The sequence below is a fragment of the Mangifera indica genome, chromosome 3, assembly GCF_011075055.1.
Source record: "Mangifera indica cultivar Alphonso chromosome 3, CATAS_Mindica_2.1, whole genome shotgun sequence".
NCBI lineage: Eukaryota > Viridiplantae > Streptophyta > Magnoliopsida > Sapindales > Anacardiaceae > Mangifera > Mangifera indica.
Window position 1 is genome coordinate 4,892,482 of NC_058139.1, and position 14,936 is coordinate 4,907,417.

A 14,936-nucleotide genomic window follows, 5' to 3' on the forward strand; every position below is an offset into this window, starting at 1 on the left:
TTACAGAAATGAAACATAGTTATTTTCATTTCTCCTTTTCAGAATGCTGCTCAAGAAAAGAAAAAGAGAAAACAAAATACACTGGTAACAATCAAACCCTACATAGAATCTCATGTAACAGTGAATTTCCAAATAATGTACCACTAACTAGTTCCACAACAAATGCATGTTAAGATATGAATCACAGCTGACCTAAACTTGATGTTTTATATATAATTTCTTCGCTGGGTGTAATTGTATCTTGTGCGTCTACTTTTTGATGGTAAACACCACCAGCTTTCTTCATCAGCCATTTTGGCTCTGTTTTTCCGGTATTCTTTAGATCTTAAGACTGCCTCCATAATATTTATATCTTCACGAATTTCATGTGTGGAGAGAGACACCAGCTCAGGCAATATGTCTTTTTGAAAATCTTTCATTCTCCTCCCCCTTCTCCACTTGACACTGATATTGTTTTTATCTAGATCATTTACTTCAAATGGCTTTGATGACACTGAAAAATCATCAGAACTACTTTCTGTTAGCTTCAGAGCTATTAACTCGAAAGAATCAGATGAGCTCTGTGGCTGCTCACTTTCCTCATTTATTATCTCATTGGACCCAGTTTTGGTTGAATAATCATGAGAACCAGCTGAATTCAACGAGATAAGTGATTCAGCTGCGCTTTGGACCAATATATCCTGTCTAGCTGTTTCTTCTTTGTTATCGATGCATTCCTGTTGTACTTCACTACAGCTGGGAGATCTTTCATCCTGCCCACCTGATAAAATTTTCGTAACTTGGGAGTGCATAGAGGTTTCTGATAACTGATGAGAAAGAGGGATACTAGATTTTCCTGCTTCAATCCCACATTGAGTGGTCTTAGGTACATCATCAACAGTGCAGCAGGACAAGCAAGAAGCCGAAAACCTATTTTCACGTTTGCCTTGACCTGGATTCTGATTTCGAACAGAACATAGATATACAGTGCCTTCTACTACACTCATCTCACAGCTCACTTGTGAAACGACTTCACATGTATTATTCAGGTCATTTAAAACCCCACCTTGACTTTCTGATATTGACTTATCCTTTTCACTCTTGAGGTCACTACCACAGGCGTCATGCTCTTCACCAAGCTCCAATGGCAGAAAAACAGACTTGTGATCCCTGGGGCTTGCTTCAGTTTCACAGACTCCACTAAGCTTGGCATCACTATGCCATAGTTCTGTTATCTTATTTCTGCTATCTGGATTTGTCAGAGCAACATTTACAGTGAAATCTTGTTGAGACATGTCAGAAGGTTCATTTGAGCAGTCATTAATTTCTTTTCTCCAAATTGTGGTTGGACAAGACTCTTCTTTATCCTTGCCATCTAATTCACGAAAATCACCTGACAAGCTGGCAGTTGAAGGATAGGTCACCATAGGAGCATTTGAGTAACAAGATGAGTCATTAAGGTCTATTTTGTTCAGGTCCAGGAACGTAGCTTCATGAGAAGAAAGGTTTTGGTGCTTATCCAAGGACATATTGTTAAATTGGCTATCATTCTTTGACTCTTTAAAATCTGCAATTGGACCAATGAACAGGAATTTATTTTCCATAAATAACGGTATGCTCAGATAGCAAAGACTAGAAGATCAGAGATTAAAGTTGGTGCTTATGAAGGTATAAATAGCTTCACATGCATAAATCATTATTACCTTGATTGTGAGGGTGCTGCTCTTGGCAGCGTTGATGGCTATTTACAAGAGAGCTACGATCTGTAAAATCATGAGATATATCCTGCTTAACACAGCTTGGGGCCGTTGGATCAGATAATATGAACTCATGTGACTCATGCTTTCCCTCAGAGGATGTGAGTAAAGGAATAAAGCCCAGAGAAGGTCCACATTCCACTTCATCAATATTCATCCCCTCTGTTGAATCTTCCAAATTGATGACAGCTTGGGGATAAGAGAGACTTTTTTTTTTGCCTTCTCTTTTCCTGCTGTCCTCTCCAAGACTGAGGGAAAGAGTTAAGTCCACAGGATTTGATATGTTACCAGCACAACTGTTTGAGGTATATTTTAAGATATCTGAGACATTCCTTTTGTTTGGAAAATCCTGTCAGCAAGGCTGATGTACAGATCAGCAGGAAGTTGAAGATCAAAAGACATTAGCTGAAGCTTACAGTCCATATCACAACCTGTTGACAACTCCTGACTCAAAAATTGTGAGGAGCCACCCTGAAAAACATGCAAAGGTATATATGAGCCACAGAAACATTTTTTTCTGCTCAGAAAAATGGGGAAAGATAACTGGGCACAGCCATTGATTCTTCCATGGAGGATAGGCATAAAATCAGTGCCATGCACATGACAGAAGCTGCTAACTGAAAAGCAGTAATCGTACAACTGATCCAGGTAAAAACAAAAAAAATGTTAGGAGTTAAATCATTACAAGGTCTTTTCTAATGATGGTAAGCCCAAAAACTTGATTTATTCCAAAAGCAAAAATCACCAAAGAGAAAAAGTAAGAAAACAACAATTTACAAGAAAATCACAATTCACAAGAAAATCAAATCATTCCACATGCTTAGAATGGATGAATCTCTGTAATATGAAAAAATTTGACAGCTTCATTTACCGTTGGAATTGTGGAAACTTTTGTTTCTTTCAGCAACGGTTCACCTCTTACAGGATTTATGGGGGGTGCCAAAGATGATTGTGTGCTATCTATCCCCGAAATGTATCTATCAAAATCCTTGTAGCCTAGATTTTTCATCAGCATAATTTGCACCATATATAAATGATGAAGTTCATGTACCTGAAGAAAAATCACACTGTCAAGTGGTATATAAATACAGAGGAGAAGTCATGGAATCTTTCACGTATGAGGTTATTTATAATATGCAATATAGAGCCACATATTGCAAAGTATCATCTGAAAGAACAAAAAAAAAAAAAAAAATGAAATGCAATTGTTTTAAGCCACCACCCAGTTGGCAAAGAACTTCAAATTTTCGAGACACACAACAGAACTAAAGGTTGTGATGCAGAGCAGAGAGCTCAATATCAACTCAATCAAAAAAAAAAAATCCAAATACAGTGATGTAATAGCATTCTAATACCTGGTTCCTAAATATGACCTCCTGATTAAGCATTGTGTGTTTCAAAGCTTCTTTAAGTGAATCAGTGTATGCATGCACAGAATTCATATCAAAATCTCCTTGCAACAACATTTTCTCCTCAGCGTCGATTGTTATTAGAGTTACCTCAGACCAGATCCTTCATTGCTGCATTGTTGGCATAAACAAAGGCTTGCAAGGATTTTATACACTATACTTTGTGCTCAGTCCCTGCATCGCTCCCACAAAGAAATACCAGTTACAAGACAGGTAGGATTATCTCTAACAAAGATCATTTTCCCACGAGTTATAACTCAGTTAAATATTGAACGAGACCACCTCAGTTATGTCAGAACAAAAACCAACTTCAAAATAAATAACATATATTAACAACCATGAAAGTCTAACCAAACCAAACCAGAATCATCCTAATTGCCAAAGCAAAATCTAATTGAAATTCTTTTCCTTTTTACCATGCTAGTGCTAGCATGATGAGCGAAACAAGAAATTCTTCAATATTTTTGAGAAACACCAATCAATCATATGGTTTTTTTTCCACCACTTAATTGCTTCATCTTGCTTTAAACATTGTTTCTTAGTAGGATTATGCCATCTGATACCATTAGAGGACAATATTTACCAAAAACATGGATCCCAATGCATACAATTCAAAAATGCAAGATAATGTAATTAATTGGGTTTGTATAAAAATTCAGATAATGCACCCACTCCCAAATCAATGGTAGACGTTCAGTGAGTTCTGATTATGCTACATTATTTCAACCGTTGTTTCATCAAGATTCAATCATTTCACCAGGGAAAAAATACAACATCAAAAAGCTTAACAGAAACTAGGGATTACCACTTACTTCCTAGCATTAAAACAGCAAACACATTCATTAATGCTTAGATAAAATGGATTAGTTTCTTTTGCTATGTTGGGAATGTTAGCAAACTGATAGAGAATGAAAACCCACATTACGCACATTCCTTTTTTTTATCTCTTACAACAAATTTAAACGCAGAATTCTACAACAAACTCTAGTTCTAAAAATAGTAAAAACAAGGAAACTACTGGAAACACTAGTTCTGAACCTGGAGATGAATAAAAAGAGCATAAAGCAAGCCCAAAAACACTCACGATACAGTAACATTACAGAAGGAAAACGAAAAGAAAACAAGAAACGCAAATTCCATGAAGTACCGGGAAGAGAGAAGCCATTCTGGAATCTACCATCAAAAAAAATCCGGTGCAGCCGCAAAACAAAAATAACTAAAAAGATAAAGAGAGAAACATGTTAAGGTAAGTAGATTTAGGAAGAAGATGTGTAAGAGAAAGAATCATGTTAGTGGGAACAAAACATAAGACTCTTGTTGAGTTATCAACACCAAAGACAAAGCCATGCCATACCATAAAATTACATTACATTATTTCGCCCTGTTTCTTTTTTTTTTTTTTTTTCCCTGGTATTTTCTCATTACCTTTTTCTCTCTGGGGTTTCCTTGACTTCTGGGCAATCAGCACGGCGCTTGGATATATGGCTTTAAAAGGGGGACCAGTCATCGAGTGCTGTTCGATGACGGTTTCCTCTTCCATTTACTAATTCCCCTCTTCACCACCATGCACATATCAATATCAGTAAACAAAATTAATTAAAATAATCATATCTACCATTATTATAATGGGAAAGGATACTGTGTTTATCGTACCCTCCGTCTCTTCTTTCTTACATCATTCACATGATGCACATTGTCCTAATATTCCTACTTTATTCAACTGTTTAACAGCTTGTCACGAGCTGTTTTCTCATTTAACATCTAACACTACTCAGTTCTTCATATTCAATAACCAGGTAATGTAATTGTAAGTAAGCTCGTTAAGATTGACATGGGGGAATGGAATCTTACGTCGAACAAGGAGCAAGGGAAGTGGGTTCTAATAAAGTAATCAATCAACACTTTTTTGTTATTTTGGAAATTCCTAACCCAATCTGTTCATATATAGTATGTAATTCTTTTGAATGAAAGTGACTTTCATTTTCATACTACAGGGCTTGTCATAGAGACTTATAATATGGCCCAATCTCTTTAAACCCGATTCCTTGTGAGCAGTCGTCATATTTGCCCAAATCAACTGCAGCGTTTGGATTGGACCCCAATAATTTATTTGCGCCAAAGGATTATTTCCCACCGAACTTTAATGTGTCCTCAAAATTATATTTATGAGATTTAAAAATATAAAAATTTTATTTATCTATTAAAAATTTTAATTAGAATGAAAGATAAAACTGTTATTTAACAAAGAAATAAAGTTTTATTATGTTATCCCTCTCAATTCAAAAATCTCACAATACCTCCTATCTGAAGTTTAAAAAATCAAAATTTTTTTCCAAGATTTACAAACTACTGTTGTCGAAGAAGACGAATTTTACCCTCTCCGATGGCGTTGACTCTCTCTCTAGCTTAACTCTCTCTGTCGATCACTTCTCAACCATCAGCGAAGCCCATCTCCTTTGACAAAGTACCAACAAAATCAAAATTAGAAATAACAATTTTCAATACGATTTTTTAATTCAATATGATATGATACAAAAAAATTATATTAAAGTTGAGTTTTTTATACAAAATTTATTTTTGGTCAACCTAACACTAAACAAAATTAAATTATATAGTGTTAAGATTCACATAAAAATAATTCGATACAATATAAATTGATTTAAATGTTTTGAAAAAATATTACTTTAATAGAATTTGTTAAAAATTAATTATAAAAATGTTGAAAAACAATATTAACAACCGTTGAAATCTTTATAGATTACATATAATTGTATTTTTATATAATTATAATTATTTTTATTATTGTTTATTTTTATTTAAATATGTTTATTTTATTATTAAGTAATAAGAATTTGATTTGGTTAATTATATTATTTTTTAAAGTTTTTATTCTTATAATTATATGTTGTATCTTTATAATGAAAATTTGAAATATATACATATTGCATATAATTGTACCTTTGTATAATTATAATAACTTATATTATTTTTATTTTAATACTAATTAGTAAGAATTTAATTTGGTAACTCATATTATTGACGTGTTTTAAAACTCATAGTATATAAATTTTTATACTATTTGTCAATAAAACAAAATATTATATTATGTCTTTTATTAATATTATATTAGGATAATTTAGTGAAAAAAATTAAAACGATAAAAACTCTTTGAAAAGTGAAAATAATAGATAATTTTGGATTAGTTTGGATCAGATCAATTCAAATATTAAAAAGTTTGGTTATGGTTAAAAAATTTCGATACGATTCTAATTCAGATTGGATTAGAGTTGGAGATCTCGAATACAAAATTTGAATTGACATAATACAAATATAATTCATTGACACGAACTATCATATCTAATCAGAACTATTGTGACGGTTACATAATTTTTCCACAAATTAAGTTTGAAAAACCTTTTTTCCACCCACAGGTTTGTTCTTTTTTTTTATATAAAAATTGTTAAAAGTCAAAGATACAATCAAATTAATAAATATTTTATCCTCAAAATTTTATTAAATAAATTTGGTATCTTAATTTATATTTATTTTAATTAAAATAAAAAATTTATTCAAGATAAATAAGGATGTAAATAACATATAATTATATATTTAAGGGTAATTAATAATTTTTAAAATATTATGAATGTTATAAATTCATTAATGAATTTTAGAAATTTGAATTTTTTTTATTTTTTTAAGTTTTAAATTTTAAATTTTAAAAAATATGAAGTTAATATGATAATTTTATAATAAAGATTGAGATACAATCATTTAGATATTTATACCTTTATAATTTTCAAAATTTGATCTAACAAAATTATTATTTTAATATTTTTAAACCTTATAAATAAAGTATAGTTAATTATATATTTATTATAATATTTGGATAATATAACATAAATATTGTTAAAACTAAAACTTATTTTGACGGATAGTTGAAAAATGACTTCTTCAAGGGAATTGTTTATTTATTAAAGTTTGCGCTGGGAGGTCATCATTTTGGCCTATAAAAAAGCATATTATTTCAGTCACCCGTTTATTCTCGAACACTCAACCGAAAACTCATTATTATTCATATCATGACGCGATTCACTCTGCCCAGCATGTCGCCAATTCATTCCCGCCACGTGGCAGTAATAGGCGCAGGAGCCGCCGGTTTGGTTGCCGCTCGCGAGCTTCGTCGAGAAGGCCACAAGGTTGTAGTCCTGGAGAAAAACGACCAAATTGGCGGTACGTGGATTTACACTAATCTGGTTGAATCCGACCCGATTGGTATAGACCCGAAACGACCCGTCATCCATTCCAGTATGTACAGTTCGCTTCGGACCAACTTACCACGAGAGGTAATGGGTTTTAAAGATTTTCCATTTGTAAGCCGAAGCGACGGGTCCGTAGACCCGAGAAGGTATCCGGGTCATGCGGAGGTTTTGAAGTATTTGAAAGAGTTTGCAAGGGAGTTCGGGATTGAAGAAATGGTGAGGTTTGAAACCGAGGTGGTGAATGTTGTTTTGTTGGATAATAATAAATGGAAAGTAAGGTCTAAAAAAGCATATCATAATGATTATTCAGATGAAATATATGATGCTGTAGTTGTTTGTAATGGGCACCACACTCAACCTCGTATTGCTGAAATTCCGGGTATGTGTTCTTTTAAAGGGAAATCTTTCCTTGTTATATTAACTTCAAGAATTGTTGTGTTTTGTGTAAAGCTTATAAATTATTTGATTCATCGGTTACTGTAATGAATTATGAAGTATGAGTTTGTTTTCTAAAGCGCCAATGTAATGCCTGTGAGATGTAATTTTTTAACGATGTCGTTAAGTCTTATTTTCCTTGTACTTTCCTCAGGCATCGAATCATGGCCGGGGAAGCAAATTCACAGCCACAATTATCGTACTCCAGAACCCTTTCGAGATCAAGTATGTGCCAGGTTTTATGCATCTCATTATGTCATAAATATGAAAATTATCCTGTACTTCTTGCTATTGAAGATTGTGTATGATTAAAGAAAGCAAGTTGCTTTTTATGTGGAATGAGGAAAGTGTGTAATTCTTAAAAGAAAAGGTGGTTCAGAGATTTGCCTCATTTATTTGTAAACTGCTCAGTAGCTTTATAATGAAGCAAAAGATTTATCAAGCAAATAATTCATAAGCTAAAGGTGGGGCCAAAGTTGCAATCTTGTACCTTATAATGTTTTGACTTATGAGGCAAGTTCTTTATGTGATCTACTGTTTAAAACTCTCTCTTTTTTCTCATAAGTTGCATTTTAACCATTTTTCTGCTCTTGGTTCACTGTCAACTACTTTCATAGTCCCTTATAGTGACTTCTTGCCATTATTAGTTGTTCTTTAACATCTAATATGTATCCTATTTGAACAATGCTCTTTCATGGGCAGGTCATAGTGTTAATAGGGAGTTCTGCAAGTGCTGTTGATATATGCAGGGACATTGCTGGAGTGGCCAAAGAAGTTCATGTTGCTTCCAGATCAGTTGCGGATGAAACATATGAAAAGCAGCCTGGATATGATAACATGTGGCGTCATTCCATGGTAAAAATATTTGAAATTGCTATTACAAGTATTATATTGAAGTTTTCTTTATCTTGGTACTGGGAGATGGATGGTTAAAAAATTATAATATTTTGTAAAATAATGCAGATAGAAAGTGCCCATGAAGATGGAACTGTGGTCTTCCGAAATGGCAATATGGTCCTTGCCGATGTAATTTTACACTGCACTGGGTATCTTTTTGATTTGGTGTTTCTGAATCATTTATACTAAAGTTTATATATTGATGATGCATTAGTAAGTAGTTCACATAATTCAGGCATAAATATTGATACAGCATTCTTCATTGTTCAGTTACAAGTATCAGTTCCCATTTCTTGATACCAATGGCTATGTGACTGTGGATGATAACCGTGTGGGACCACTATACAAGCATGTCTTTCCACCAGGCTTGGCCCCATGGCTTTCTTTTGTTGCTTTACCATGGAAGGTTCTTCTCTGCTTCACATAATTTGCCCTTATTTTTTATTGATGCTTAATTTCTGCTGAAAGTGAATCTTTAGATGTTAATTGGCATCAGGTTTCCCCCTTTATCATGTTTGAATTGCAAAGCAAGTGGATAGCTGGTGCTTTGTCAGGTCGTATCATGCTTCCTTCTCAGGAGGAGATGATGGAAGACACTAAATCTTTTTATTCGATGCTTGAAGCTTCTGGAATACCTAAGCATCATACACATAATTTGTCTGGTTATCAGGTAAGTTTGGTCTTATAGGTAGCCTAGTATTGTGGAAAACTCTTGCCTTATTTTGTATAATCTTGTAATTGGTTTTATAAATTCCGTTAGCAGATATTCATTTATCATTGGTTGGCTTACTTCATAAAAATAGTGTGTGGTGTATAAATATTTGACACTGGTGAATTAATGTTGGGGGCTAGCTCTACTGAATCTTAAAGTATTGCCCCAACAACCGATTGAGAAGGCAAAAAAGTTTTTTGGTTCAAATGTTAAATTACAAGCCGTCTGTATATCTGCTTTTTTCTTTCACAACCTTTTTTATTGCTGTTTTTGGTGCCAGTTGAATCTTCATATTCAGATAAAAAATGCAGAGCAAAAGTGTCTTAATTAATGTTAGTGCTGATGATGGACAATTGTTGTGCAATTTATCCCATTCTTTTAAAACTACTAGAAACTTTTGGATCTTTAATCTCGAAGAGCAAACGTGAATTCAATCAGATACTTAGCAAAACATATCCTGCAGGTTCTGTATGCTAATCAAGGATTCTGGTTTCCCCATTGAAAAAACCATTTTTTGCAGCTCCTTTCTAGAAGTGTTTGTTTTTTTTTAGAGTTTCCAATAACATTCGTTGAACTACAGAATTTTGTATACTTGAATTTTTATTGTATGGGCACACAATAGCCTGGCAGAGTGGCATTTTTGTGTATGTTGTAATGTTAAATTTATTGCAAAATAATTTTTTTGGCAATGGTTTGCTTAGAGTATAATTGAACGATGTTGCAGTTTGAATATACTGATTGGCTTGCTGTGCAATCTGGAAGTGAAGGGGTTGAGGAATGGAGAATACAAATGTACCTCTTTGCTGCCGAAGGCAAACTCTCTAGAGTCGAGACATACCGTGATGAATGGGATGACCACCACCTAATTTCGCAAGCTCAGCAAGATTTCAGGAAGTACACCTCACTCAAAATATGTAGTAATATTTAAACTAGATCGGCCACACTCAAATAGGCGGCGTTCTATGTATTTGTCAACAATAAATAAAAAAACCTTGTTATCGTTTTTTGTTTTTTCTATAATTTGTAACGCAAATTGATTGTTTAACAAAACCCGACCCAAGCATTGTGGGTAGATCTATCGATCGGACCTATTAATCCGGATTTTGGTCGGTTACCTTTAGACTCAAATCTTTTTTTGGGCTTGAATTTCAAGTATGCACGTTCAAGCCTCAAGTTTTTTCTTTTGGTATGGTTTGTTAATATTTTTCAGGTTTTAAATATGTTGAGGGTGTGTCACTGTAATTTGGGAAATTTTAACTAACGCACGTAGGAATAACAACAGAGAAGGGATATCAATCTTTATCTCTGTTCTTATAGAGATATCAATTGTTGTTTTTATTACAGAGATGACAAAGTTATTTTGTTTTCTTCTTACAAAAAAAATTTCAATCTTTATGGAAAAATATTTTTAACTCGTATTTCTAAATATAATATAAATATATTAAATAATAAAATTAATTAAAATTAAAATTAATCTGTTATTTTAAATATCACAAATATTGATTATAAATTATCTTAATAAGTAAAATAAATATATAAATAAAATCAAAAAATATAAATAATTTCAAATTATAAGAAATGAAGGAAAATCTATATTTAAAACACTGTAATAAACAAATATAGTAGATTAACAAGATAAGTTAAGGTAAGTAGATTTAGGAAAAGATATGTGAGAGAAACAATCGTATCAGTGGGAACAAAACATAAGACTCTTGTTGAGTCATCAACACCGAAAAGACAAAGCCATGTCATACCATAAAATTACATTAAATTATTTCTCTCTGTTTCTTTTTTTGGGTTTCCTCGGCACCTGGATATATGGCTTTAAAAGGGGGACCAGTCATCAAGTGCCTTTCGATGACGGTTTCTTCTTTCATTTACTAATTCCCCTCTTCACCACCATGCACATATCAATATCAGTAAACAAAATTAATCATAAAAGTCTTTGATTTAATTAAAATAATCATATCTACCATTATTATAATGGGAAAGGATACTATATATATCCTACACTTCGTCTCTTCTTTCTTACATCATTCACACGATGCACATTGTCCTAATATTCCTACTTTATTCAACTGTTTAACAGCTTGTCAGTCACCAGCTGTTTGCTTATTTAACATTTAACACTACTCTGTTCTTCATATTCGATAACCAGGTAATGTAATTGTAAGTAAGCTCGTTAAGATTGAGATGGGGGAACGGAATCTTAGGTCGAACAAGGAGCGAGAGAAGTGGGTTCTAATAAAGTAATCAATCAACACTTTTTTGTTATTTTGGAAATTCCTAACCCAATCTGTTCAGGTATAATATGTAATTCTTTTGAATGAAAGCGACTTTCATTTTCATGCTACAAGGCTTCTGATGGAGACTTATAATGTGGCCCAATCTCTTTAAAACCAATTCCTTGTGAGCAGTCATCATAATTGCCCAAATCGACTGCAGCTTTTGGACTGGACCTCGATAATTTATTTTTAATATATAAATTTAAATACAAAAAATAATATATTATTATATTATTTGATAATTAAGAATTAAAAATAAAATAAAATTAATATACTATTATTTATATATAAAATTATGTACAAATGCATATAATTTTATCATTATGCCAAAGGGTGGGAATCGTTTATTTATTAAACTTTGGGTCGGGAGATTATCATTTTGGCCTATAAAAAAGCATGTTATTTCACTCACCGGTATATCCTTGAACATCACCTGAAAACTCATTAATCATTATTCATATCATGACCAGATTCACTCTGCCCACCATGTCGCCAATTCATTCCCGCCACGTGGCAGTAATAGGCGCCGGAGCCGCCGGTTTGGTTGCCGCACGCGAGCTTCGTCGAGAAGGCCACAAGGTTGTAGTCCTGGAGAAAAACGACCAAATTGGCGGTACGTGGATTTACACTAATCTGCTTGAATCCGACCCGATTGGTATAGACCCGAAACGACCCGTCATCCATTCCAGTATGTACAGTTCGCTTCGGACCAACTTACCACGAGAGGTAATGGGTTTTAAAGATTTTCCATTCGTAAGCCGAAACGACGGGTCCGTAGACCCGAGAAGGTATCCCGGTCATACGGAGGTTTTGAAGTATTTGAAGGAGTTTGCAAGGGAGTTCGGGATTGAAGAAATGGTGAGGTTTGAAACTGAGGTGGTGAATGTTGGTTTGTTGGATAATAATAAATGGAAAGTAAGGTCTAAAAAAGCGTATAACAATGATTATTTAGATGAAATATATGATGCTGTAGTTGTTTGTAATGGGCACCACACTCAACCTCGTATTGCTGAAATTCCGGGTATGTGTTCTTTTAAAGGGAATCTTTCCTTGTTATATTACTTTTCAAGAATTGTTGTGTTTTGTGTAAAGCTTATAAACTATTCGATTCATCGGTTATTGTAATGAATTATGAAATATGAGTTTGATTTCTAAAGCGCCAATATAATGCCTGTGAGATGTAATTTTTTAACGATGTCGTTAAGTCTTATTTTCCTTGTACTTTCCTCAGGCATCGAATCATGGCCGGGGAAGCAAATTCACAGCCACAATTATCGTACTCCAGAACCCTTTCTAGATCAAGTATGTGTCAGGTTTTATGCATCTTATTATGTCATAAATATGAAAATTATCCTGTACTTCTTGTTATTGAAGATTGTGTATGATTAAAGAAAGCTCCCGTGTAAATCGCTTTTTATATGGAATGAGGAAAGTGTGTCATTCTTAAAAGAAAAGGTGGTTCAGAGGTTTGCCTCATTTATTTGTATACTGCCTCAGTAGCTTTATAATGAAGCAAAAGATTTATCAAGCAAATAATTTATAAGCTAAAGGTGGGGCTAAAGTTGCAATCTTGTACCTTATAACGTTTTGACTGATGAGGCAGGTTCTTTATGTGATCTACTATTTAAAACTCTCTCTTTTTTTCTCATAAGTTGCATTTTAACCATTTTTCTGCTCTTGGTTCTTTGTGAACTGCTTTCATAGTCCCTTATAGTGACTTCTTGCCATTATTGGTTGCTCTTTAACATCTAATATGTATCCTATTTGAACAATGCTCTGTCATGGGCAGGTCATAGTGTTAATAGGGAGTTCTGCAAGTGCTGTTGATATATGCAGGGACATTGCTGGAGTGGCCAAAGAAGTTCATGTTGCTTCCAGATCAGTTGCGGATGAAACATATGAAAAGCAGCCTGGATATGATAACATGTGGCTTCATTCCACGGTAAAAATATTTGGAATTGCTATTACAAGATCTTGGTACTGGGAGATGGATGGTTAAAAAATTATAATATTTTGTAAAATAATGCAGATAGAAAGTGCCCATGAAGATGGAACTGTGGTCTTCCGAAATGGCAATATGGTCCTTGCCGATGTAATTTTACACTGCACTGGGTATCTTTTTGATTTGGTGTTTCTAAATCATTTATACTAAAATTTATGTTTTGATGATGCATTAGTAAGTAGTTCACATAATTCAGGGATAAATATTGATACAGCATTCTTCATTGTTCAGTTACAAGTATCAGTTCCCATTTCTTGATACCAATGGCTATGTGACTGTGGATGATAACCGTGTGGGACCACTATACAAGCATGTCTTTCCACCAGGCTTGGCTCCATGGCTTTCTTTTGTTGGTTTACCATGGAAGGTTCTTCTCTGCTTAACATGATATGCCCTCATTTTTTATTGATGCTTAATTTCTGCTGAAAGTGAATATTTACATGTTAATTGGCACCAGGTTCTCCCCTTTATCATGTTTGAATTGCAAAGCAAGTGGATAGCTGGTGCTTTGTCAGGTCGTATCACACTTCCTTCTCAGGAGGAGATGATGGAAGACACTAAATCCTTTTATTTGACACTTGAAGCTTCTGGAATACCTAAGCGATATACACATAATTTGTCTGGTTATCAGGTAAGTTTGGTCTTATATGTATACTTGAATTTTGTTGAACTACAGAATTTTGTATACTTGAATTTGTATTGTATGGGCACACATTAGCCTGGCAGAGTGGCATTTTTTTTGTATGTTGTAATGTTAATTTTATTGCAAAATAATTTTTTGGCAATGGTTTGCTTAGAGTATAATTGAACGATGTTGCAGTTTGAATATGATGATTGGCTTGCTGTGCAATCTGGATGTGAAGGGGTTGAGGAATGGAGAATACAAATGTTCCTTGCTGCTGCCGAAAGCAAACTCTCTAGAGTTGAGACATACCGTGATGAATGGGATGACCACCACCTAATTTTGCAAGCCCAGCAAGATTTCAGGAAGTACACCTCACTCAAAATATGTAGTAAGATTTAAACTAGAGTGGCCACACTCAAATAGGCGGTGTTCTATGTATTTGTCAACAATAAAGAAAAAAAAAAACCTTGTTATCGTTTTTTGTTTTTTCTATAATTTGTAACGCATATTGCTTGTTTAGCAAAACCCGACCCAAGCATTGTGGGTAGATCTATCAATCGGACCTATTAATCCGGA

General features: G+C 33.8%; 3 protein-coding genes across 9 annotated transcripts; 2 read left to right on the top strand and 1 right to left on the bottom strand.

Moving 5' to 3' along the window:
* LOC123210436 lies at positions 1-4,906 on the bottom strand. 4 transcript variants are annotated; one of them, XM_044628785.1, is made up of 7 exons: positions 4,761-4,906; positions 4,571-4,699; positions 4,293-4,361; positions 3,092-3,319; positions 2,608-2,787; positions 1,683-2,207; positions 1-1,546 (listed from the first exon to the last, which is right to left on the bottom strand). In XM_044628785.1, the coding sequence occupies exons 6-7, from the start codon at positions 1,891-1,893 to the stop codon at positions 207-209; spliced, it is 1,551 nt and encodes a 516-aa protein (XP_044484720.1). In that variant the 5' UTR covers positions 1,894-2,207; positions 2,608-2,787; positions 3,092-3,319; positions 4,293-4,361; positions 4,571-4,699; positions 4,761-4,906; the 3' UTR covers positions 1-206. The 4 variants fall into 4 exon arrangements, with proteins under 4 accessions (XP_044484720.1, XP_044484723.1, XP_044484722.1 ...); XM_044628788.1 differs by having other exon boundaries at positions 1,683-2,375; XM_044628787.1 differs by lacking the exon at positions 4,293-4,361.
* A 2,238-nt stretch (positions 4,907-7,144) lies between these two features.
* Positions 7,145-10,562, top strand: LOC123212519 (flavin-containing monooxygenase FMO GS-OX-like 4). Of its 4 annotated transcripts, none has more exons than XM_044631684.1 (7): positions 7,145-7,783; positions 7,994-8,064; positions 8,542-8,694; positions 8,803-8,885; positions 9,007-9,142; positions 9,233-9,406; positions 10,216-10,562. In XM_044631684.1, exons 1-7 carry the CDS (start codon positions 7,225-7,227, stop codon positions 10,312-10,314), a joined length of 1,275 nt encoding a protein of 424 aa, XP_044487619.1. In that variant the 5' UTR covers positions 7,145-7,224; the 3' UTR covers positions 10,315-10,562. The 4 variants fall into 4 exon arrangements, 3 of the variants coding, with proteins under 3 accessions (XP_044487619.1, XP_044487618.1, XP_044487617.1); XM_044631683.1 differs by having other exon boundaries at positions 7,146-7,783; positions 9,007-9,147; positions 9,238-9,406; positions 10,173-10,562; XM_044631682.1 differs by having other exon boundaries at positions 7,146-7,783; positions 10,173-10,562.
* Positions 10,563-12,056: 1,494 nt separating this feature from the next.
* On the top strand, positions 12,057-14,936 carry LOC123212266 (flavin-containing monooxygenase FMO GS-OX-like 4). The gene is made up of 7 exons (XM_044631357.1): positions 12,057-12,754; positions 12,965-13,035; positions 13,523-13,675; positions 13,763-13,845; positions 13,967-14,102; positions 14,193-14,366; positions 14,556-14,936. The coding sequence occupies exons 1-7, from the start codon at positions 12,196-12,198 to the stop codon at positions 14,757-14,759; spliced, it is 1,380 nt and encodes a 459-aa protein (XP_044487292.1). The 5' UTR covers positions 12,057-12,195; the 3' UTR covers positions 14,760-14,936.